Source organism: Gopherus evgoodei, chromosome 5 (assembly GCF_007399415.2).
Source record: "Gopherus evgoodei ecotype Sinaloan lineage chromosome 5, rGopEvg1_v1.p, whole genome shotgun sequence".
NCBI lineage: Eukaryota > Metazoa > Chordata > Testudines > Testudinidae > Gopherus > Gopherus evgoodei.
In genome coordinates this window covers 2959832-2985130 of record NC_044326.1, presented here as the reverse complement: position 1 = coordinate 2985130, position 25299 = coordinate 2959832, and the positions used below count along the sequence as shown (strand labels likewise).

At 54.2% G+C, this 25299-nt stretch overlaps 1 protein-coding gene across 8 annotated transcripts in view; it reads right to left on the bottom strand.

Annotated features, from left to right (window-relative positions):
* DYSF (dysferlin) overlaps positions 1 to 25299 on the bottom strand; it is a 315864-nt gene that overhangs the window by 213069 nt on the left and 77496 nt on the right. For all 8 annotated transcript variants that reach the window (XM_030563895.1, XM_030563898.1, XM_030563902.1 and 5 more), the window contains exons 6-13: positions 20573 to 20760; positions 20019 to 20147; positions 11065 to 11127; positions 8705 to 8755; positions 8557 to 8587; positions 6605 to 6720; positions 2518 to 2644; positions 1639 to 1742 (exon numbers count right to left, since the gene is read on the bottom strand). In XM_030563895.1, coding sequence (XP_030419755.1) covers positions 1639 to 1742; positions 2518 to 2644; positions 6605 to 6720; positions 8557 to 8587; positions 8705 to 8755; positions 11065 to 11127; positions 20019 to 20147; positions 20573 to 20760 — 809 coding nt within the window. The remainder of the gene's footprint in view (positions 1 to 1638; positions 1743 to 2517; positions 2645 to 6604; positions 6721 to 8556; positions 8588 to 8704; positions 8756 to 11064; positions 11128 to 20018; positions 20148 to 20572; positions 20761 to 25299) is intronic.

Sequence of the window (25299 nt, the reverse complement as noted above, 5' to 3'; positions counted from 1 at the left end):
TACTATGGTGAGGAGGGCAATACGAGAACCTATTCAGAATGGACTACACCAATTTTAATAGATTGTTTTGTGGACCCTTTCCTCCTCCCCTTTCTGAACATCCAGCCCCATTCTCATTCATGATCCCGTAACATCCCCATCAGAGCTATAGCCCATTGCCTACCTGGAAGAGTAAGGTTAGGAAAATGTTTAATGTATCATCATGGAATTTATCTAAGGTGACCAGACAGCAAATATGAAAAATCAGGACGTAATAGGAGCCTATATAAGAAAAAGACCCAAAAATCAGGACCGTCTCTATAAAATCAGGACCTCTGGTCATCCTAAATTTATCAGATGGAAATTAAGGGAGGAGGTGTCAGATCCATGGGACCAGATAGATCCTTGTGAACCAGCGACGGTCCATGGATCACAGCTTGGGAACTGAGAACATTTAAGAAATAATGATCATCCATCAATTTAAGCTGGTTCCCAAATGGTAGCCAAGCCCTGAGCTAGGAAATTATTTCTCGGTTATTTCCCCCACCCCTCCCCCCAAACACACAAGGATCTAAATATATGTATTGTCATTTTTAATACAACAGCACCACTAAGAGCCTAGAGCGGAAATTACTCATATGCAGCAGAGAACAGAAGACACCATCTGTGCTTTCTCGAGAGGTGCATCCCATGGCTAATCTGTTGCTACTCAGAACCTAGCTTTGCCATCCTGTGTGTGTCCTACTCTGCAAATAGTCCTGTGAGCAAAGGCAGCCAAGACTGGCTCCTTAGTTATGGAGTTCTATTTATTTTTGCATTCAGAGGGATCAGAGATTTGAATTTAAAAAAAAAATTTCCACTGTAATTTTGTTACACTGACAAAGGGTTAATGGCCTTAGGCCCAAGCACAGATGTGTACGAAAATCTCTTCATCTATCTAGGTATTCTTAGTGCACCCTTCATTGTGGTATTTCAGCACAAGGGCAGAAAAGACAGATCAAAGGGGGCTGAGGAAATGAAACTGCGTGAAGGGAAACTTGGACTGGGCATCAGGAACCAGTTCCTACGAGTGAGGATGGTTAGAACAAGGAACCCAACTGAAGAAAGGTGTTCTAGGGCTCAAGGCAGCACTGACCAGGGTGGATGGAGGAGCTGACCTAACCCCGTAGATGTTCATGCACCAAGGAAACGAGCAGAATATGAGCAATCAGGCCGAGAGATCTTCCCCATCTCTAGCTTTTGGGAGTAAGATACAGATGTGAGCAACGCCACTGCATGCCCACCGGAGGGCTGTGTCAGCCCAACAGGTCAAACTGCTGCAGGCCTCACCCTGCCACAAAACTCTACCCAGGCCTCATTCCTCTTTGCTTTTCTTCAAAGCAACAAACAAAGGCACCAGAGATGCCCTAGACAACCCCCCCTCCACCTCCTTCACTTGCATCCTCAAGAAAATGACGCCTATTTCAAGCGTGGCCACCTGACTCCCACATTTCCATGCTTCAATTGACCCCCTGGTGGCAGCTAGCTCACATCCAAACACTGTCCCATGCAATGAGGCTGGCGGCCCACTGATGGGGTTGCTAAGGGAACAGGAGTCCAGGAGACAGAGGCAGATTTCCTGCTCAGCCACAGGATGGCTTGTCAGTTTCCACCACTCACCGTTCTGCCGGCAAAGCTGACTTCCACAAACGGATCGACCAGGTTCTTCTTGTTGCTCTCAAAGCCGAAGATCTGCTTGACATTGTCCATGATGGCATCGTCCACTGGAACAGAAGAGAACCCTCAACAATCAGCACTCGTGAGGCTGGAGCGCGTAAGGAGTCAGCTGACTGTGATGCAAGCGGCCAGCCCAGAAGGCCCCAGGCTGCCAGGCCCTCGGCTTCAGAGCACTCTCTGCTTAGAACCTGAATCTGAACTTTTCCATCTCTGTGGCCCAGTCTTTACCGATCAGCCCTCCAGTTAGTACCAGTTATGTGGTAGTGACAGACATGACCACTGTGGGGCTGAGACCACTATGGGATTTTACATATCCACTGAAACGCAATGAGTTCCAGTCCGTGGTGGAAGAAGAGGTGGAAGCCTCTTTAACCAGCCTCTTTAACCAGCCCCCAAACCTTGTCCCGGTAACAATCCTGTCCCTGTACTAATTACTTTTACAGCCCTGGAGCCGTAAAAGTCAATCTGTCCTGCAGGGCAAATGTCGCTGAGTGACACCAGGCAGAACGTCAAAGGACAGATCCTCAGCTGGTGTAAATCAGCATAACTCCACCGACTCTAGTGGTGCTGCACCAATCTACACCAGCTGGGGGTTTGGCCCATTGTCTACCCATGGCACTTTGCCGATTCACATGCACGGGAGAGCTTGTCCAAGGCATTAAAAAGTCCAGTGTCAGAGTGAGATGCACAGAACGGACATCCAGAACACAGATGAACTATATCCCTTCACCCTTGGGCTGTAACATGTTACTGCTGCTGGATCATTTCCAAAGCGACAAGCATGGGTCAGTTGCAATTAGACCCCATAGCAGAAATACATACTCTGGGGCAAGTCTTCAGCTCTGTAAATTTTCAGGCAGAAGTGAGCCCCTCTCAGTGTGACCCCAGTTGGGCGTAGAAGATTCCCCTCAATATCTTCCTTCTCTTCAGCCACTTCTTTCTTCTCCAGCTGTGAGACAAACAAACAAGCTGTTACAAAAGGAGAGAAGTGGGGCTGAAGCTTATTGCAAAGCAGAGAAATAGCATCCGCTAAGCAGAAACTAATGCATCTTGCCCCCAAGGTGAGACCTCCTTTACTATAAACCAGCAACAGGGCCTCAGACCCAAAGTAGCCTTGAAAGTTTGGATTCAGATCCAAACTCCATGGACCAGGCCCATCTCTGCTGTAAAGCCACAGACACAGAGACTGCAGGATCTGACCTAGAGGGTGGGACCTTTAAAGTGTTCAGCATTGGCCTAACTCTACTCTCATGAGGTCCATGAGCGTTTTATCTCTGACTTCCGTGTATTCGGTTTTGAGTTTGGTTCTGCTGGTAATAAGAGGTCAAATAATCAGGTTCAGTTTGTATTTATTAATCACAGATTGTAATCAAAGATTAATACAGTGCAATACAGAAAAGAAAGTCATGTTACCAAACTGATCTGAAGAATGGACTGCAGCTTGATTCACTCCCAGAAACCGCCCCTCTTTTATATTGCGCTTGGGACAAAGACACTTCCTTTCTCAAAGAAAATTCCTAACTGATCTACACATAGAATCTCTGTCATGGTATCTCAGCTTATTTCATCAATACGCCAGAGAAATCTGTGATTAAGTCTTTGTTACAGAACACACCTGTGGCAATAAGTAATTCCTAATAAGCTAAAAGCATCTCTCGCTGGCTCAAATTATCTCATCGATCACCGAAGATATTTGCAATAACAAGTATCCCTCATCGATGACAAATGGTCCCTTCCTGGACATCGGGACACATTCTCCGTGGGTCAAGAGGCTTCGGGCACAAAGATTACACACATTCCACCATTTGGTCACACACTAAATTCAGCCGAAGTACATAGTCCCTAGAATCATAGCTACAGAAATTAGCATGGTAGATACAAAACACTTTGGTTTGTGCACAAAGGATCATGGGTTTGTATATACAAAGAATAATGGGAACAAGTAGAAGAAGGCTAATTCTGAGTGTTTTAGGACACCACCACCCCCCAATCACCTGCAAGCTCAGATAGAACTCTTCCTTGTCGGGATGTAACAGCACTGGGCAGGACTATTATAGGTGACCTGCAGGGGGTAAAATGGGATTTTGTTCCTTCATGATATATAAAGGTGACCTGAATATTTTTCCCCTGATTTGAGATTCAGGTTATCTATACCCTCGAAGACTCTATGGACAGCTGGAGAACTAGCTATGTAGATTCCAAGGACAGGAGGGACCACAGCAATCATCTAGTCTGACATCTTGTGCAACACAGGCCATAGGACTTCCCCCAAAATAATTTCTGCTTGAATTACAGAGAAACATCCAATCTTCATTTAAAAAGTTCAAGTGATGGGAAAGCCGCCATGACCCTTGGTAAATTGTTGCAATAGTTCATTACCCTCATTGTTAAACTCATGAATTTATGGCATCAAAAAAGCCAAGCAAGTGAATCTTTGTTAACTGGGAGGGAGTGGCATTTTCATTCACAATGTTTATAACTCTCGGGCTTTGACTCTTTGCTTTGTTAATTCCCTATTAGGTCAGCCACTAAGGAGAAAAGCTGTCTGTCTGTATTACCACCACCACCCTGGCCCCTACCTTCAATTAAAGACTGAGAAATTTCCCAATCTACATTTGAGTCAGCCAAGAAGTTTTCCAAAAAAAGCAGGGATGTCTAATCTGAAATTCCTAATACATCTAAGGTACAAAACAAGCAGAAAGAAACACTTCCAGGCTCTCTTTATAGAATCATAAAATCGTAGGACTGGAAGGGACCTCTAGAGGTCTTCCAGTCCAGTCCCCTGCACTCAAGGCAGGATTGAGTATTATCTAGACCATCCCTGAGAGATGTTTGTCTAACCTGCTCTGAAACATCTCCAATGATGGAGATTCCACAGTCTACCTAAGCAATTTAGTCCAGTGCTTAACTACCATGACATTAGGAAGTTTTTCCTATTTTTTCCTAATGCCCAACCTAAACCACCTTGGCTGCAATTTAACCCCATTGCTTCTTGTCCTACCCTCAGAAGTTAAAGAAAACAATTTTTCTCCCTTCTCCTTGTAACAACCTTTTAAGAACAGTACTTGAAAACTGTTATCATGTCCCACTTCAGTCTTCTCCTCCACACTAAACAAACCCAATTTTTTCAATCTTCCCTCATAGGTCATGTTTTCTAGACCTCTAATCATTTTTGTTGCTCTTCTCTGGACTTTCTCCAATCTGTCCACATCTTCCCTGAAGTGTGGCGCCCAGAACTCGACACAATATTCCAGTTGAGACCTAATCAGTGTGGAGTAGAGCAGAAGAATTACTTCTCATGTCTTGCTTACAACATTCCTTCATCCAGAATAATGTGTTACCCTGTTGACTCATATTTAACTTGTGATCCATTATGACCCCCCAGACTCCTTTCCTTCTTAGGCAGTCATTTCTTATTTTGTGTGTGTGCAACTGATTGTTCCTTCCTAAGTGGAGGACTTTGTAATTGTCCTTATTGAATTTCATCCTATTTACTTCAGATCATTTCTCCAGTTTGTCCAGATCATTTTGAACTTTAATCCTATCCTCCAAAGCACTTGCAACCCCTCCCACCTTGGTATCATCTGCAAACTTTGTAAGTGTACTCTCTATGCCATTATCTAAATCATTGATGAAGATATTGAACAGAACTGGACCCAGAACTGATCCCTGCGGGACCCCACTCCATATGCTCTCCCAGCTTGATTGTGAACCACTGATAACTACTCTCTGGGAATGGTTTTCCAACCAGTTATGCACCCATCTTATAGTAGCTCCATCTAGGTTGTATTTCCCTATTTTGTTTATGAGAAGGTCATGCAGGACAGTATCAAAAGTCGTACTCAAGTCAAAATATACCACATCTACCGCTTTCCCCCATCCACAAGGAATGTTACCTTGTCAAAGAAAGCTATAAGTTTGGTCTGACACAATTTGTTCTAGGCAGACTCAAGCTGACTGTTACTTATCGCCTTATTATCTTGTAAGTGTTTGCAAACTGATTGCTTCATTATTTGCTCCATTATCTTTCCGGGTACTGAAGTTAAGCTGACTGATCTGTAATTCCTCAGGTTGTCCTTATTTCCTTTGTATAGACTGGCACTATTTTTGCCCTTTTCCAGTCATCTTGCCCCCTTCCATGACTTCTCAAAGATAGTCACTAAGGGCTCAGATATCTCCTCCATCAGCTCCTTGAGTATTATACATGCTAAAGAAGCAAGAATAGGCCCAAAACCAACACTTTCCTTTGTAAGGCACTGTCACAGGGTGCTGGTGCAAAGGCACCTAATTAGCCCCTGCTCAGCCAGCCCCAATCAGGGGAAATAGATTGGGGCTGGGGAGAAGCCTGGCACCTGGCCTTTAGAACTGGCTGCACCTGTGGGCCTGAGGATTCAAGGGCTCTAAAGGCTGGCTAGCAGCCAGAAGAGGGGGGAATGACCAGAGGAAGGTCAGTCTCCAGGCTGAGGGAAGACTCTGTTTAGAAGAGGAGATTGTCAGGCCTGCAAGCTGTATATAGTATATCACTGGTGGTAGGAGAAATGTGTAAATAAAGCTACAGGTGCTGCAGAAGGAGAAGCCTCTCTGAGCTTTATTGGGGCAGCCAGTGGGCCCCAGGAAGAGGGGCGGGCAGAAGACCTTGTTACAAGCACCATGAAGGAGAGGGCTCTCCTTCCTCTGAAGCAGCATGCATAGGTCACTGCCACGGGCAGGTGATTGGTTTAAGTGGACCAATGTTCTGTTGGAGTTCTTATGACACAATCACTGTCAACACATCCCCTCAGATTTCTTCCCATTTCATTCTAGCACAATCTCATTCAAGCCAACCCTTCATATCTTCTTCAGGCAGCAAAACAAGAAAGCGGTCCCTCAAGTAGCTCTCTTTCTCCAGTGGCAGCAAAACGGTACTTACAGGAGCTTCATCACCAGGTCCCAGCACAAACAGGCTGACTTTCACGTAACCTTTGGCCCCAGCAGAAAAGTCTTCGGAGTCAGAAAGGAGCAGCCACTTCCTGAGCAAGGCGTGCTCTAAAATAGAGAAACAGGGTTTCTGGTTTATTACTGTCTGCGTCATAGGATGGACAGATTTTGTAGCATCAGAATAAGGGATGGGGGAAAGCATTTCACAGTATTGTCAACCCAAAGCATTTAAAAGTCATGAGCCAGCTCTAAAAATATCAAAATCAGCTCTGAAGTCATGAGAGTTTTAAAAATAATAAATGTTGAGTTTTTTTATTTGCCTGCTGGTTTTGGAGCCCATAGAGTTTGTGTCATCAAGCTTTTCTTTGCAACTGTGAAGGCAAGAAACTTATTTATTTTTCCAGTGATAGCTGAGATGCTCACGCAATCACATGACTCCAGGAGCTGGAGATTTAAGAAAACCACCAAACAGCATGAGATATGATAAAATTGCAGGAGTTGAGCACACTGAGTTCACCTAAACTAAGAACCCTTCCTCCAACAAATCTGAACTTTTGCAACTGGAAGAAGTTGGGTTGGAGGTTTTGTTTGTTTCTCGCCCCTTCTGGTTTCAAATGGACAGGGATGGAAAGGGTTAAATGGATGTGAGAAAGGCTGGCTTCTCATTGCATTTCCTACCTAGATAAAGCAAGCTGCAATGTGATATTTGAGTGTCTTTTGCCATATCTAGGCACTCTGTCAGTCCTTCTCTCTCTCTCTGCAGGGTCAACCACCTTAGTCCTTCTAGCAGGAACCCCCACCGCCACTGCCTCTCTGCTAGACCATCCTCACCCACAGAGCATCCCTCACTCCCCATGGCCCTCTCACTGCTCCCCTGGGTCCAGCTCTCCGGTGTGGAGACGTCAGTGGGGTAAACCCCACGGCTTCCCTGCCTTTGGCTCTCTCTGACCCTCAGCTTCAGCAGTCAGCAGGCAACTCCCTCTGCTGTCTCTCCTGCCTTCCGTCCTCTCCAGCTCAGGGAGGTCAGCCAGCAAACCCCACATGACTTGTTGCTCTCCTGCCTTCAGCCTTCCCCTAGGAACCACCTACAGTTTCCTTCAGGGACCTTCCACAGTCCTTGGTCTCTGGCATCTCTCACCTCCCCTTTTTCCTGACTGTGTCAGGCAGCCCTGATTCACAGTGTCACCTACATCTAGGGCCTAGGTGCCCTCTTTTAAACCCAACTGGGGAGAAATTGGAGAGGGTCCAGAGAAGAGCAACAAGAATGATTAAAGGTCTTGAGAACATGACCTACGAAGGAAGGCTGAAGGAATTGGGTTTCTTTAGTTCGGAAAAGAGAAGACTGAGAGGGGATATGATAGCAGTTTTCAGGTATCTAAAAGGGTGTCATCAGGAGGAGGGAGAAAACTTGTTCACCTTAGCCTTCAATGATAGAACAAGAAACAATGGGCTTAAACTGCAGCAAGGGAGGTTTAGGATGGACATTAGGAAAAAGTTCCTAACTGTCAGGGTAGTTAAACACTGGAATAGATTGCCTAGGGAAGTTGTGGAATCTCCATCTCTGGAGATATTTAAGAGTAGGTTAGATAAACGTCTATTAGGGATGGTCTAGACAGTATTTGGTCCTGCCATGAGGGCAGGGGACTGGACTCGATGACCTCTCGAGGTCCCTTCCAGTCCTAGAGTCTATGAGTCTATGAGCAGACAAGTCACAGGTGCATGGGTCTCTTCCCTCTTAAAGGGACAGTGTCATCCTGTGACGTGCATATATAATAACTGTATGTGTTTGTGTACTTACATGTAAATATACATGTGTGCGCACATATAGACCCCTGCATTTGGCCCATAGAAAGTTGTTGCAAAGAAATGTCCCTATGTGGTACAAATTTGATTTCTTAATTACAAATCTCTAATGGTTCAAAAATCTCTAATTGTTTAACTCACTTGGTTCTGCATAAACTGTCCCGACATCCAGCTATAAAAGAAAATGAAAAAGAAAATCAAATGCTTAGCCACAGGCTGCACAGAGAAGAGGCCAAAATGGTTACAAATATTGAGAGAGAGAGAGAGAGATGAAATCACAAATCGTTACCCGAAATTCTCCAATCACAGAGTCTGTCCGGAGAGACCGGGAATCAACAACCTGCGGGGGAGGAGGGGGGAATTGAGGGATTGGGGGAAAGGTGCAAAAATGTAAATCCAGCATTTAAGAAAAAAAACTCACAACCATCCATGTTAAATCATTAGCATTCTCAGTGCACTCAGCTCAGTGGTTTGGAAAGCAGGTCAAAACTTGTCACGTTTCATCACAATTCTTTTGTCATTTCAAATTTAACAAGAAATCAGGGAAATACGTTTTGCAAAAATATCATGATCATTCTCACCCCCTCCTTTGACACGCTCTAGCAGTTTGTGTTTAACCTCACTAGGGGCCTGACACGAAGCCCCGTGAAGTGAAGGAGAGGGCACCACTGAGTTTAGTGTGTTTCAGGTCAGGTGTGATGTTAGCAGACCAGGTCCCAGCTTATGCCAAGGTCCCTAGGCCTCTGAAAAGTGACAAATGCCTGGCTGGGAACCAGTCTGACTGTGTTTGTGTTGTTAAATAGGTATTAGATTTCTAGAGATGTGTTTAGTGTTTGGACTTTATGAAATGCTTGTAAATTGCTGCCTGCATTAATCTCCCTATTAACAGCTGCATCCTGTTTTATAAGGTAATATTTCAGTATTTGCTCTGTAACTATAAAAGTATTTGCTATGACTAAGGCTAAGATTTTGTCATGGTTATTTTTAGTAAAATTCAGGGACAGGTCACGGGCAACAAACAAAAATTCACGGAAGTCACGATCTGTCCCTGACTTTTATTAAAAATACCCTGGGGAGGGAGGGTGGACAAACAGAGCACTGCTGGAGCTTGCAATGCTTCCACCCTGCCGCTACTCCTGCAGCAGGGGCTGACTGCTGCTGCTCCAGCCCCAGGGGGAATGACCCAACCCCAGCTGCTGCGCCAGGTGGGCCGGGGACGGCTGCTCTGGTGTCTTCTTCAGATCTTCTGGCAGCCCTGACCAAGAAGAAATCACGAAGGTCCCGGAAAGTCATCCACGACCTCCTTGACAGAATCATAGCCTTAGTTATGGACACTGGAAAGAAAAACACTCAGTAGAGAGGCATTACCAGGGTGAAATACTGGTTTACCACAAGAGGCATCATCTCCTGCCCAACAAAAGAAGGCCCATGGACACCAGACAAGCCATTGCGGAACATCAGTAGACAAAAGACTTTGCTGATTGCTCCCCGCACACCCATGAAGGGGAGACCTGCACAAATGCTCGTCCCGTCAGTTTGAACTCTGGGGGAAGGGAATAAAAATACCTGACCAGAAGGAACTTTATCACTGTGCTGCTTGAACTGTGAGGGGAAAAGACTTTTAAGCATAAGCAAGAGATCCCCAGTTGGTTAGCCCAGGTTAGCCCTAAAGAACATACAGAGCTTGCTTATTATAGCAGGTTCTAAAAGGCAATAGAAGCTAAGACTGTAACTCATTTGTATGTGTGTTCACCTGTTTTAACCTTGTAAATAACTCTCCTTTCTTTTCCTAGTTAATAAAACTTTAATTAGTTTATTATAGGACTGGCTACAAGTCTTGTCTATGGTGTACGATCAAAGGTGCAATTGACCTGAGGTAAGTAACTTGTCCTTTGGGACTGGGAGTAATCTGAATAGTGTTGGGATTTTTGATGCAAGGGACCATCTACCACAAAAGCAGGTTTGCCTGGCTGGGGTGCCCAAAGGGACTGTCTGTGACTCTGTGGTTAGGCTGCTATGGTGCTTGAGAGCTTGGCACTTGGTTGGTGAAATCTAATCGTAGAACACACATCCAGTTCGGGGTTTGTACTCTGGTTTGTGACAGTCCAGCCTTGAAGTGGGCACTCACAGTCATGAGCAACTCCAGACAGCTCGATGGCAGGGCTGGTACTTTTGATGCCAAAAGCCCCAGGTCTGATCCCTGCCCATGCCCGTGGGGTCTGTATACACATGATCCACCACAACAGGTGAGTGCAGAGCTGAATTGTTTCTTGTGAGACAACTCTGGCTTTAGGGGCTTTGCATTCCTCACATCAGGGGTGGTCAGAATGTGGCTAAACATAGTGCAGGAGAACCTTCCTCTCCAGTACAGAGCTGCCACCCTGAAAGACAACAGATCCCAGCATGCAATGCTCCATTCAGATCAGAGCTGCCAGCCAGACCCTGCAGCCTTCCCAATCATGATAAGGGGGGCTGCAAACTGGTTAGCATTGTACCAGCTCATACGACTCCCAAGCCAGTAGTGAGTGGCCACACATGGTCCTTACCTGGGTCAAAGTTTGGAGGTCTAACCCAGCATTATTCCAAGGAACCACAGGGCTACTGTGGAGCATGGAAGAGGAGTTTGGCAGTTTTGTCTCGAGAACTTACCGTGATGAATATGGGCTCATCAAACAACTCAGCTGGAGATTCAAAGACATTGAAGAAAAAGATCTGTTAAAAAAATACAGATGAGACAAAGATCTAAAATGCGTCCAAAACATGCACAGGGGGCCAACAAAAAACAGTGGCCAGGCAAAGGTTGGCCTTGATATAAGTTGATTAAATCACAGTGCGATCCTTAGAGATGGAGAAAGGGGTAAACAGTGAGGTGGAAAGTTTGCAGATGATACTAAACTGCTCAAGATAGTTAAGACCAAAGCAGACTGTGAAGAACTTCAAAAAGATCTCACAAAACTAAGTGATTGGGCAACAAAATGGCAAATGAAATTTAATGTGGATAAATGTAAAGTGATGCACATTGGAAAAAATAACCCCAACTATACATACAATATGATGGAGGCTAATTTAGCTAGAACTAATCAGGAAAGAGATCTTAGCGTCATCGTGGATAGTTCTCTGAAGACATCCACACAGTGTGCAGCAGCAGTCAAAAAAGCAAACAGGATGTTAGGAATCATTAAAAAAGGGACAGAGAATAAGACAGACAGAGAATATCTTATTGCCCTTATATAAATCCATGGTACTCCCACATCTCGAATACTGCGTACAGATGTGGTCTCCTCATCTCAAAAAAGATATACTGGAAGGTTCCAAGAAGGGCAACTAAAATGATTAGGAGTTTGGAATGGGTCCCTGTAAGGAGGCGCCCTGGCTCCCCGCCGCACCTGAGGGGGACAAGCCAGGGCAGGTGCCTCAGTGGGCGGAGTCAGCACGGCCTGTCCCCGCCCCTGGAAGTCAAGGGGCGGGACAGGAAGTATAAAAGCCCGGCCCCAGCGCTCAGTTGGAGGCAGGCTGCTGGAGAGGACAGACGCTGGTGCCCGGGCTCCCGCCAGGCCGGACCTGCCCCACGCCCACCACCCAGAGGAGCGCTGCCCGGACCTGCCCTGCGCCCACTACCCAGAGGAGCGCTGGCCGGACCTGCCCCGCGCCCATTACCCGGAGGAGCGCCGGCCTGACCTGCCCCGCGCCCACTACCCGGAGGAGCGCTGGCCTGACCTGCCCCGCGCCCACTACCCGGAGGAGCGCTGGCCTGACCTGCCCCGCGCCCACTACCCGGAGGAGCGCTGGCCAGGCCTGCCCCGCGCCCATTACCCGGAGGAGCGCTGGCCTGACCTGCCCCACGCCCACTACCCAGAGGAGCGCTGGCCGGACCTGCCCCGCGCCCATTACCCGGAGGAGCGCTGGCCGGACCTGCCCCGCGCCCATTACCCGGAGGAGCGTTGGCCGGACCTGCCCTGCGCCCACTACCCAGAGGAGCGCTGGCCGGACCTGCCCCGTGCCCATTACCCACAGGAGCACTGCCCGGACCTGCCTCGCGCCCGCTACCCGGAGGAGCGCTGGCCGGAGCTGCCTCGCGCCCACTACCCAGAGGAGCGCTGGCCGGAGCTGCCTCGCGCCCACTACCCAGAGGAGCGCTGGCCGGAGCTGCCTCGCGCCCACTACCCAGAGGAGTGCTGGCCGGACCTGCCCCGCGCCCATTACCCGGAGGAGCGCCGGCCTGACCTGCCCCGCGCCCACTACCCGGAGGAGCGCCGGCCTGACCTGCCCCGCGCCCACTACCCGGAGGAGCGCTGGCCTGACCTGCCCCACGCCCACTACCCGGAGGAGCGCTGGCCGGGCCTGCCCTGCGCCCACTACCCGGAGGAGCGCTGGCCGGGCCTGCCCTGCGCCCACTACCCAGAGGAGCGCTGGCCGGACCTGCCCCGCGCCCATTACCCGGAGGAGCGCTGGCCGGACCTGCCCCGCGCCCATTACCCGGAGGAGCGTTGGCCGGACCTGCCCTGCGCCCACTACCCAGAGGAGCGCTGGCCGGACCTGCCCCGCGCCCATTACCCACAGGAGCACTGCCAGGACCTGCCTCACACCCGCTACCCGGAGGAGCGCTGGCCGGACCTGCCTCGCGCCCACTACCCAGAGGAGCGCTGGCCGGAGCTGCCTCGCGCCCACTACCCAGAGGAGCGCTGGCCGGAGCTGCCTCGCGCCCACTACCCGGAGGAGCGCTGGCCGGACCTGCCCCGCGCCCACTACCCGGAGGAGCGCTGGCCGGACCTGCCCCGTGCCCACTACCCGGAGGAGCGCTGGCCAGACCTGCCCCGCGCCCATTACCCGGAGGAGCGCTGGCCGGACCTGCCCCGCGCCCATTACCCGGAGGAGCGCTGGCCTGACCTGCCCCGCGCCCACTACCCAGAGGAGCGCTGGCCGGACCTGCCCCGCGCCCATTACCCGGAGGAGCGCTGGCCGGACCTGCCCCGCGCCCATTACCCGGAGGAGCGTTGGCCGGACCTGCCCTGCACCCACTACCCAGAGGAGCGCTGGCCGGACCTGCCCCGCGCCCATTACCCACAGGAGCGCTGCCCGGACCTGCCTCGCGCCCGCTACCCGGAGGAGCGCTGGCCGGAGCTGCCTCACGCCCACTACCCAGAGGAGCGCTGGCCGGAGCTGCCTCGCGCCCACTACCCAGAGGAGCGCTGGCCGGAGCTGCCTCGCGCCCACTACCCAGAGGAGCGCTGGCCGGACCTGCCCCGCGCCCACTATCCAGAGGAGCGCCGGCCGGACCTGCCCCGCACCCACTACCCGGAGGAGCGCCGGCCGGACCTGCCCCGCGCCCACTACCCGGAGGAGCGCCGGCCTGACCTGCCCCGCGCCCACTACCCGGAGGAGCGCCGGCCGGACCTGCCCCGCGCCCACTACCCGGAGGAGCGCCGGCCGGACCTGCCCCGCGCCCATTACCCGGAGGAGCGCCGGCCGGACCTGCCCCGCGCCCATTACCCGGAGGAGCGCCGGCCTGACCTGCCCCGCGCCCACTACCCGGAGGAGCGCTGGCCTGACCTGCCCCGCGCCCACTACCCGGAGGAGCGCTGGCCTGACCTGCCCCGCGCCCACTACCCGGAGGAGCGCTGGCCTGACCTGCCCCGCGCCCACTACCCGGAGGAGCGCTGGCCGGGCCTGCCCCGCGCCCACTACCCAGAGGAGCGCTGGCCGGACCTGCCCCGCGCCCATTACCCGGAGGAGCGCTGGCCTGACCTGCCCCACGCCCACTACCCAGAGGAGCGCTGGCCGGACCTGCCCCGCGCCCATTACCCGGAGGAGCGCTGGCCGGACCTGCCCCGCGCCCATTACCCGGAGGAGCGTTGGCCGGACCTGCCCCGCGCCCACTACCCGGAGGAGCGCTGGCCGGACCTGCCCCGCACCCATTACCCACAGGAGCGCTGCCCGGACCTGCCTCGCGCCCGCTACCCGGAGGAGCGCTGGCCGGAGCTGCCTCGCGCCCACTACCCAGAGGAGCGCTGGCCGGAGCTGCCCCGCGCCCACTACCCAGAGGAGCGCTGGCTGGACCTGCCCCGCGCCCACTACCCAGAGGAGCGCTGGCCGGACCTGCCCCGCGCCCACTACCCGGAGGAGCGCTGGCCGGACCTGCCCCGCGCCCACTACCCGGAGGAGCGCTGGCCGGACCTGCCCCGCGCCCACTACCCGGAGGAGCGCTGGCCGGACCTGCCCCGCGCCCACTACCCGGAGGAGCGCTGGCCGGACCTGCCCCGCGCCCACTACCCGGAGGAGCGCTGGCCGGACCTGCCCCGCGCCCATTACCCGGAGGAGCGCTGGCAGGACCTGCCCCGCGCCCACTACCCGGAGGAGCGCTGGCCGGACCTGCCCTGCGCCCACTACCCAGAGGAGCGCTGGCCGGACCTGCCTCGCACCCACTACCCGGAGGAGCACTGGCCGGACCTGCCTCGCACCCACTACCCGGAGGAGCGCTGGCCTGACCTGCCCCGCGCCCACTACCCGGAGGAGCGCTGGCCGGACCTGCCCCGCGCCCATTACCCGGAGGAGCGCTGGCAGGACCTGCCCCGCGCCCACAACCCGGAGGAGCGCTGGCCGGACCTGCCCTGCGCCCACTACCCAGAGGAGCGCTGGCCGGACCTGCCTCGCACCCACTACCCGGAGGAGCACTGGCCGGACCTGCCTCGCACCCACTACCCGGAGGAGCGCTGGCCTGACCTGCCCCACGCCCACTACCCGGAGGAGCGCCGGCCGGACCTGCCCCGCGCCCACTACCCGGAGGAGCGCTGGCCGGGCCTGCCCCGCGCCCACTACCCGGAGGAGCGCTGGCCGGACCTGCCCCGCGCCCACTACCCGGAGGAGCGCTGGCCGGACCTGCCTCGCACCCACTACCCGGAGGAGCGCTGGCCGGACCTGCCTCGCACCCACTACCCGGAGGAGCACTGGCCGGACCTGCCCCGCGCCCACTACCCGGAGGAGCGCTGGCCGGACCTGCCCTGCGCCCACTACCCAGAGGAGCGCTGGCCGGACCTGCCTCGCACCCACTACCCGGAGGAGCACTGGCCGGACCTGCCTCGCACCCACTACCCGGAGGAGCGCTGGCCTGACCTGCCCCGCGCCCACTACCCGGAGGAGCGCTGGCCGGACCTGCCCCGCGCCCATTACCCGGAGGAGCGCTGGCAGGACCTGCCCCGCGCCCACTACCCGGAGGAGCGCTGGCCGGACCTGCCCCGCGCCCACTACCCAGAGGAGCGCTGGCCGGACCTGCCTCGCACCCACTACCCGGAGGAGCGCTGGCCTGACCTGCCCCACGCCCACTACCCGGAGGAGCGCTGGCCTGACCTGCCCCACGCCCACTACCCGGAGGAGCGCCGGCCGGACCTGCCCCGCGCCCACTACCCGGAGGAGCGCTGGCCGGGCCTGCCCCGCGCCCACTACCCGGAGGAGCGCTGGCCGGACCTGCCCCGCGCCCACTACCCGGAGGAGCGCTGGCCGGACCTGCCTCGCACCCACTACCCGGAGGAGCGCTGGCCTGACCTGCCCCACGCCCACTACCCGGAGGAGCGCCGGCCGGACCTGCCCCGCGCCCACTACCCGGAGGAGCGCTGGCCTGACCTGCCCCACGCCCACTACCCGGAGGAGCGCTGGCCGGACCTTCCTCGCGCACCGCTACCCGGAGGAGCGCTGGCCGGACCTGCCCCCGCGCTCACTACCCGGAGGAGCGCTTCCCGGACCTGCCCCACGCCCGGTACCCAGAGGAGCGCTGGCCTGACCTGCCCTGCGCCCACTACCCAGAGGAGCGCTGGCCTGACCTGCCCCGCGCCCACTACCCAGAGGAGCGCTGGCCTGACCTACCCCGCGCTCACTACCCGGAGGAGCGCTGGCCGGACCTGCCCCGCGCCCACTACCCGGAGGAGCGCTGGCCGGACCTGCCCCGCGCCCACTACCCGGAGGAGCGCTGGCCCGGACCTTCCTCGGCGCCCACATACCCGAGGAGCGCTGCCCGGACCTGCCCCACGCCACTACCCGATGAGCGCTGGCCACCTGCCCCGCGCCACTACCCGTAGGAGCGCTGGCGACCTGGCCCCGCCCACATACCCGATGAGCGCTGGCACGACCTGCCCCGCGCCCACTACCCGGAGGAGCGCCGGACGGACCTGCCTCCGCGCCCCTACCCGGAGGAGCGCAGCCGGACCTGCCCCCGCCCGTCCCGAGGAGCGCCTGGCCGGACCTGCCGCCGTCGCCCCTACCCGGAGGCGCCGTCCGACCGCCCCGCGCCCAGAGACCCGTAGGAGCGCGTCCGGACCTGCCCCGCGCCCGCTACCCGGAGGACGCCGCCGACCTGCCCCCGCGCCACTACCCGAGGAGCGCCGGCCGGACCTGCCCCCGCGCCCGATACCCGGAGGAGCGCTGCCGGACCTGCCCCGCGCCCGCTACCCGGAGGAGCGCCGGCCCGACCTGCCCCGTGCCCACTACCCAGAGGAGCGCTGGCCGGACCTGCCTCGCGCCCACTATCCGGAGGAGCGCTGCCCGGACCTGCCTCGGGCCCACTACCCGGAGGAACGTCGGCCTGACCTGCCATGTGCCCGATACCCCGAGAAGTGGCCTGAGCTTCCCCACGACCGGTACCCGGAGGAGCCCATGGTCTGAGACCCCCCAGATGACGCCGGTGAGGACCAGGTACCCAGAGAGGAGGAGGTTGGAAGTAGCCCGGGGATAGCCGTCCCTGGTTTGGCTCCGGAAGAGCCCGAACCCATGTCAGTGTGTTGCGGCCAGGATCCCCACTGACCGCAGCGGGTCTGGACCGCTGCTAGGGCCCCAGGCTGGAACGTAGTGGAGTGGGAGGGCCTGTGTTCCCCCTGCCACCCGTAACCGGGTGGCAGACTCCCCCTCTTCCCGCCTATTGCCACTGCTCTGCCCTGACCCAAAGGGCCAGGGCTAATTAGACTTGTGTTTGGTGCCCCGCCTGAACCAAGGGCTGGGCCCCGTTGACTTTGCCACTGCTCTGCCCTGACCCAAGGGGCCAGGGCGAATTAGACTTGTGTTTGGTGCCCCGCCCGAGCCAAGGGCTGGGCCCCGTTGACTTTGTCACTGCTCTGCCCTGACCCAAGGGGCCAGGGCTAATTAGACTTGTGTTTCGTACCCCGCCCGAACCAAGGGCTGGGCCCCGTTGACTTTGCCACTGCTCTGCCCTGACCCAAAGGGCCAGGGCGAATTAGACTTGTGTTTGGTGCCCGCCCGAACCAAGGGCTGGGCCCCGTTGACTTTGTCACTGCTCTGCCCTGACCCAAGGGGCCAGGGCTAATTAGACTTGTGTTTGGTGCCTCGCCTGAACCAAGGGCGGGGCCCCGTTGACTTTGTCACTGCTCTGCCCTGACCCAAAGGACCAGAGCTAATTAGACTTGTGTTTGGTGCCCCGCCCGGACCAAGGGCTGGGCCCCTTTGACTTTGTCACTGCTCTGCCCTGACCCAAGGGGCCAGGGCTAATTAGACTTGTGTTTGGTGCCCCGCCCGGACCAAGGGCTGGGCCCCTTTGACTTTGTCACTGCTCTGCCCTGACCCAAGGGGCCAGGGCTAATTAGACTTGTGTTTGGTGCCCCGCCCGAACCAAGGGCCCGGGCTGATACTGTGTTTGCTCAGCCCCTGCTAGGGGCCTGAGCCTGAACTATTGCTGCCCGGCCTGTTCAAGGGCCTGGGCTGATACTGTTTGCTCAGCCCCTGCTAGGGGCCTGAGCCTGAACTATTACTGCCTGCCCTGTCCAAGGGCTGGGGCTTATTTACTTTGACAGCCCCAACCCCGGCTAGAGGGCCGGGGCTGTACCTTGTTTACAGACCTTATACCCCGCTCAACACCTGCCGAGGGGCTAAGCTGACCCCGACTACAGTGCGTAAGGAGGTGCCCTGGCTCCCCGCCGCGCCTGAGGGGGACGAGCCCCGACACGACCGGCTTACAGTCCCATATGAGGAGAGATTGAAGAGGCTAGGACTTTTCAGCTTGGAAAAGAGGAGGGTAAGGGGGGATATGATAGAGGTCTATAAAATCATAAGTGGTGTGGAGAAAGTGAAAAAGGAAAAGTTATTTACTTGTTCCCACAATATAAGAACTAGGGGTCACCAAATGAAATTAATGGGCAGCAGGTTTAAAACAAAAGTTCTTCACAGAGCGCACAGGCAACCTGTGGAACTCCTTGCCTGAGGAGGTTGCTAGGACTATAACAGGGTTTAAAAGAGAAATGGATAAATTCATGGAGGTTAAGTCCATTAATGGCTATTAGCCAGGATGGGTAAGGAATGGTGTCCCTAGCCTCTGTTTGTCAGAGGGTTGAGATGTATGGCAGGAGAGAGATCACTTGATCATTACCTGTTAGGTTCACTCCCTCTGGGGCACTGGCATTGGCCACTGTCGGTAGACAGGATACTGGGCTGGATGGACCTTTGGACTGACCCAGTATGGACGTTCTTATGTTTGTATGTTCATGCTTTACATTAGCTGCTAGAATTCAATATTTTTCCACTTCTCATCTGAGGATCTCAGAGCACTTTGCAAACATCAACTAATTAAGCAGGGCAGTAAACAATCTCTGGTGCAGGCAGATAAACTGAGGCCCAAAGACGGGCAATGACTTGCCCAAAGTCACACAGTAGTACAGAGGTCAATGGGCCTAGGATCATTGTCACTGGCTGAGGATCTGCCCCAGGAAGTCTGTAGCAGAGCTAGGAAGTAAATGTAAAAGTAAATTTACACCCATGCGCGCCAGGCAGGCGGTGCTTGTACTCTCCATGCTGCCATAAGTGCAGACCTGAAGTGACTTCTTGCAGGGGGGAAGAGGCAGCACGACCTAGTGGGTAGGGCACTGGATCAGGACTTGAGGGACCAGGTGCTGCCCCCAGCTCTGCTATTCACCTGCTGTGCACGTCTCTGAGCCCTTCTTTCCCCTCCTAGGCTTTGTCTTTCTTTTATATTTAGACCCTAAGCTCTTTGGAGTAGCGCCGCAGCCAGCTGAGGCAGGAGACGATGCAGGCTGCAGCCGGGGCTGGCTAGTGTGGGAACAGGCCCAGGCTGGAGCAGGGACAGGGACAGGGACAGTCTGTTCAAACTACTGGCAATGGAAATCCCCCTGGCCAGATAGTGAGGTTGGGCAGACTGGAGAGACTGCGTCCCTGGGTTGGTTCTCGCCTGTAGATTGGCTGAACCCTGGTTGAATGGCAAGGGCCCGAACACGAGACCTGCAGGTAATGGCCTCTGATGACTCATCTCACTCAGGGATGATCCTCAGGCTGACGCAGGCTGGGAGCTATCACAGGCAGGGACCATCACACTGTGTGGGTGCCCAGTGCCAAGCACAGGGGGGCCCTGATTTTGGCTGGTGCCTCTACATGTTACCGTAATAAGAAGGTGAAAATTGTTTCCTGGCTTTCTCCAGGCAGTAGCCATACCTGGAGGAGTGCGTGGGCGTGTTTCTGTGCACCTGTCTGCCACGCAAGTGTCTAACGTGCTAGGAGAATGTTCTCAGCTGCTCTATCACATGATCCCTTTCGGAAGCCCTGCAGCATCAAAGCAAGCCTGGAATGAGATTAGACCAAACAATAGCCGGACTCACCTCATCGAAGAACGGGCCATTCCCTTTGCGGATCCTAGTTCTTTTCGTCTGTCCGGCAACCGTGACTTTCACCACAGATTTGATGTTGACACCGGGAAGCTGCCTGCCCTCTATGACTCGCACCCTGATCTAAAGGCAAGTGGAGGAGAAAAAGGTAATGGCCCATCAGATGCTGGGGAATGCTCACTCACAATGCTCAGCTTTCAGCTACACCAGCCCAGCCCACTGGAATCACTGGGGCTGCACCCACACTGGCAGACGAGAGTCAGGCCTACGGGGAGATCTGTCCACAGGAGCTCCTGGGACACATTCTCCAAGCGCTGTCACAACGAGTCATTAACCGAGAAGTTGCGACCCTGAGCTGCAGCGCTCAGCTCCAGCTCCCGCAGGATTCCCGGGAGCTTGGATCAGTTTAATGCATTGCGGAGCAATGAGGAACCCAGGATGGTCACGCACCAGAGAAGGTTTCACTCCTAAGATGTTGCAGTCAACTGGATGGTAAAGGAGGAGCAGCTTGGAGAGGCGAATGTCACACACACATTGCTGCTGCTCACCTGAAAGTCCTGAGGTTTGTTGGACAGCAGCTTTTTCGGGGCGCTTTTCTTCCTCTTGATCCCATGGACGTGGTGTGAAGGAGGCTTCCGGGGGAGCGTGGGCTGCTCCGACCCAGAGGGCCCTGCGGAAGGCTCCGTCTCATCCCCTGTCACTATCTGGTCTTCGGTTTCTTCCTCCCCGGCTGTATCTGGAAGGCATGGGGGTGACAGCTCAGTTGGGGAGGACACCGAGAACTGGGAACTGAGCCAAGAGATCAGAACTGAACCCACAGAAACAGGCCAGGGCAGTTCATCAACGTTAGCTTTGCACAGGAGAAGGGCCCAAGCAGCAAGGGTAAAGCAGCCCAGATTTGTCCCCATTATCCAAACCTCAGGTTGGGTTCACACCACACGACCCCCCTGTGCAATGCAAGACCCTGGAATCAGTCCCAGCTCAACAGGATGAGCATAGCCCCCTGAGCAGCCATCACCACGTCCTAGGGCAGAGGTTCTCACAACACATTTTGATGGCCACCAATTCTTGCTGGTGGCCGCCCTGACAAACCCGTCTCTCTGTCCCTGCCTTCCGTGACCCAGGGAAGGTGGGCTGGGAACTCACCAGTCAACTGTGGAGTCCCAGGCTCCCCGTCCCCTGGTCGGGCGGGAGAGCTACCCAGGAGAGCGCCTTGGGAACCGAACACCACAGCCACCTCCAGCACCGCGCACACCAGCCCCACGTGTCCCCAGAGGCGCTGCCCAGAGCCCCCAAGGAGGATGCACAGTGCGGGGTGCTGACCCCCGCTGGCGACACAAGCGAAAACACCAAGGGGGCTCAGCTATTCAGGAGCAACAGGAGGGAGAGGCTGCAGCTTCCCCTTCCCCCCCCCTGCCCATGCTTTGGAGGGCATCACGGCCGCAGAAACATCTGCTGGCAGCCCCATTCGAGGCTCGCTGTCCTAGGGGCACAGGGTGGAAATGCTCCACAACTTCTGCTACTCTTCACTAAGCCTGGTATCTGGGAGCATGTGCACAGGTGCTGACTTTCATTTTCCCGAGTGTTTGCTCCACCCTAGCTGACCTGAGGTCCTGCCCCTAGTCACCCCTTACCCCACGGCCCCTACTCTTGCTCTGCCTCTTCCCACCCCTCCTACCCCCTCTCCCAAGGTCCTGCCTTTGCTCCGCCTCTTCCTGCCCCCACTCCGCCCACTTTCCCCAGCACCTCCTGCCCGCTGCCAAACAGCTGATTGGTGGGTGGCTGATGGGTGTTGAGCACCCTCTATTTTTTTCAATGGGTTCTCCAGTCCCGGAGCACCCACCGAGTCGGTGCCTGTGATAGCAGGAATGTTTCTTTTACTTACTAGACTGGGGGAGAAGCAAGGAGGAAGCATTCCCTGGGATCTATCTTAAAACAAGAGCCTGGAAAGCCAATTTCTCAGATCAGCTACAGTTTTAGCTCCCAAGCTCTGGGTGCACAAAGCACACACTCAGATCTCTGCAAGAGCTGACACCCAGCACAGCATCTTCTGTTGGTTATGACACACATGACTCACAGTAGAGAAGCACACCAATTTTTGTTCTCCACTTGGGGCTAATCTCTTAAAGGGCTTGGCAGCCTGCTATCGAGATGGGGGAAACTTTTTAGCCAAAGCTAAAGAGAATGCAGATTTGGTGATAGCAAAACATTTTGCCCATTTGAACAATTCAGCAAAATTGACGCGGTCTGGGTGGGGGACGGGGAGGAATCTGGAAAAAAACAAAGGTGATTTTGTGTGTGTGTGTGTGTGTGTGGTTTGAAGTGACTTTTGGTTTCACCATTTTCTTGATTTTTAACAAATCCAAAAACATTTTAAAAGTTTCAAAATCGAAAAAAAGCCGTTCAGTTTTGTCAACACAAAATGGTTCATTTAACCCCAAATGAAATTTTTTCCACCATTTGATTTGCTCAAAATTTAAACAGTTTTCCGCTTTGGTCCCAACCAAAAGGATTTTTTTTTTCAGCTTTTCAAAATTGCCAGTGAATTAAAACATCTCTTATTCACCCAGCTCTAGTCTGCTGCTGTTTCAAGCTAACGGAGAAAATCCCACGCCAGAGGCTGATGCTTTTAGCACAGGTTCAAAGCCTCTCTGCCAGCACACGCAAGGTTGGTTATAAACATGGCAGCAGGGGTGTCGGAACAGGAGGGCCAGAGCCCCCTCACTTTTTACCGGGTAGAGGGGGCAGAGAGGAGCAAGTGGGTGGCACGGCCTCAGGGGAAGAGGCAGTGCAGGGGCAAGGTCTTGGGAAGAAGAGATGCCAGTGGCCTCCTTGCACTTTTAGGGAGCTTCCATCGCCCCTGTGTGGCATGAGGTACGTCCCATTAGGTGGGGGCAGTGGCACACTCATCACCCTCTTGAAAGTGATGGAAACACACACACCCCCGCTGTGGGTCACCCCCACACAAACACACCAAACAGGCAAAGCCCCTGCGGCTAGAAACCGCATTTTAGCTGAAGCTGCTGCTATGTGAAATTCAACTCCCAGGCCAGCCTGCGAGGGGGAGATACTGGATGGGCCGTTCAATCTCATTTTGGTTTTTCCATCATCACCCGCATGAAGAAGGGTGGGGGAACTCACAGTCCCTGAGCTGAGAACGTTCCCTGATGATTTTGCAGGAATGGGGCAAAAAGGCCCTCAATTACCCAGTGCCCTGGGGAAAACACCGACAAGAAGTGGCCAGTGGGAGGCCAGCAGGGCCGGATCAACGCAGATTTGCATGCGAATGGAAAGAAGTTCGCTTGCTTAAGCTAGCAGCATTGGGACCTGGCGCATGGTGTTGTAGCCCTGTTCAGGGCAGTCCAGCCAACCCACTGCCCTGACGGAGAAGCAGCTGGCCTCTATTTCAGCACATGGTGCTGCATGCTGGCCCATGGGGTCACGGCACCACTCAGGTTTGGACCACCCCTCTCCGTCACAAGAAGCTGCAGGATGAGTCACTGGTCCCAGCATGGCCAGCCTGGCTGCAGAGAGTGTAAAATGCGGTGCTTCGTTGTGATTCCTCTTAGAACGCAGGGGCCCAGAAGTGCATCGGTGCATCAGTACAGCCATGCTGCTGGAAGCTGGCAAGTGCAGGCTCGGCCTCAGAGAGTCACAGCTAAACGCAAGCCGAAACAGACACTTCAGCGGAAGTAGTTAGCACATTTCAAGGGACCATTGGAGGTGAAGTGGACTTTTAACACCCCACCAGTCATAGGGAGGAAAGGAGGGGGGCAGCAGCAGGGGGGAGGGGTTGTTAGTGGGTTACAGGATGTTGTAATGAGCCATTAATCTAGTGTCTCTGGTCAGTCCATGATTTTTAGTGTCTAGCGGAGTAATGAATTTAAGCTCCCAGGCTCGTCTTTGGAAAGTGCTGTGCAGGTTTCCTTTGAGGATGAGGACTGAGAGGTCAGATATAGAGTGATCGCTTGGTGAAAAGGGTTCACCCACGGGTGATGGGGTGTTTTTGTCTTTGATCACTTCCCTGTGTGAGTTCATTCGAGAGTGCAGTGATTGTCTGGTTTCACCCACGTACTGGTTATTGGGCATTTAGTGCACTGGATGACATACAGCTCATGTTGTAAGGGGCACCTGTAGGACCCATGGGTCTCGAAAGGCGTGTTGGAGGCAGTATTGATCAGTGTAGCAGTGGAGATATGTCTGCAGGCTTTGCAAGGGTTGTTCTGGCAGGATCTGGTGCCCCTTTCAGCTGGTGCGCCTGGGGCTAATATGCGGGGGGTATTAACAGAAGTGTCGTATGTAAAACACAGGAGATCACTGTCCCGCTCTACTCGACACTGGTGAGGCCTCAGCTGGAGCACTGTGTCCAGTTCTGGGGGCTGCACTTTAGGAAAGATGAGGATAAATTAGAGACCAGAAGAGAGCAAGAAAAATGAGAAATGGTTTCAAAAACCTGACCGATGATGAAAACTGTAAAAAAAACTGGCCATGCTCAGTCTTGAGAAAAGATCTGGAGGATCTGAAAACCATTATCATATATGTTAGAGGCTGGTATAAAGAGGACAGTGATCTTTTGTTCTCCGTATGCACTGAAGGTAGGACAAGAAATCATGGGCTTCATCTGAATCAGGCGGGATTTAAGTTAGATATTACGTAAAGATTTCTAACTCTAAGGGGAGATAAAGCTCTGGAACAGGCATCCAAGGGAGGCTGTGGAATCCCCATCACTGGAGGTTTTGAAGAACAGGTTGGACAAAACCCCATCAGGGGTAGTCTGGGTTTACTGACTTCTTCAGGTCCCTTCTAGGCTGACCTGTCTGATTCTATACAACTTTTGCAGAGTCTAATGGGGTTCAGATCCAGGCCCATCTCTCTACTAAAAACTTCTGGGAATCCAAAAGATCATTGATCACATCGTGTTCACCACCAGGGCTCAGCTCCCTAGCACTGTGCAAAGTCATGCACACTGGAAAACATCATCCCAACTATACACATACAATGATGGGGTCTGAATTAGCTGTTACCACTCGAGAGAGAGATCTTGGAGTCACTGTGGATAGTTCTCTGAAAACATCCACTCAATGTGCAGCGGCAGTCAAAAAAACGAACAGAATGCTGGGAATCATTAGGAAAGGGATAGATAAGACAGAAAATATCATATTGACCCTATATAAATCTATGGTACACCCACACCTTGAATACTGCATGCAGATGTGGTCACCCCATATAAAAAAAGATACACTGGAATTAGAAAAGGTTCAGAAAAGGGCAACAA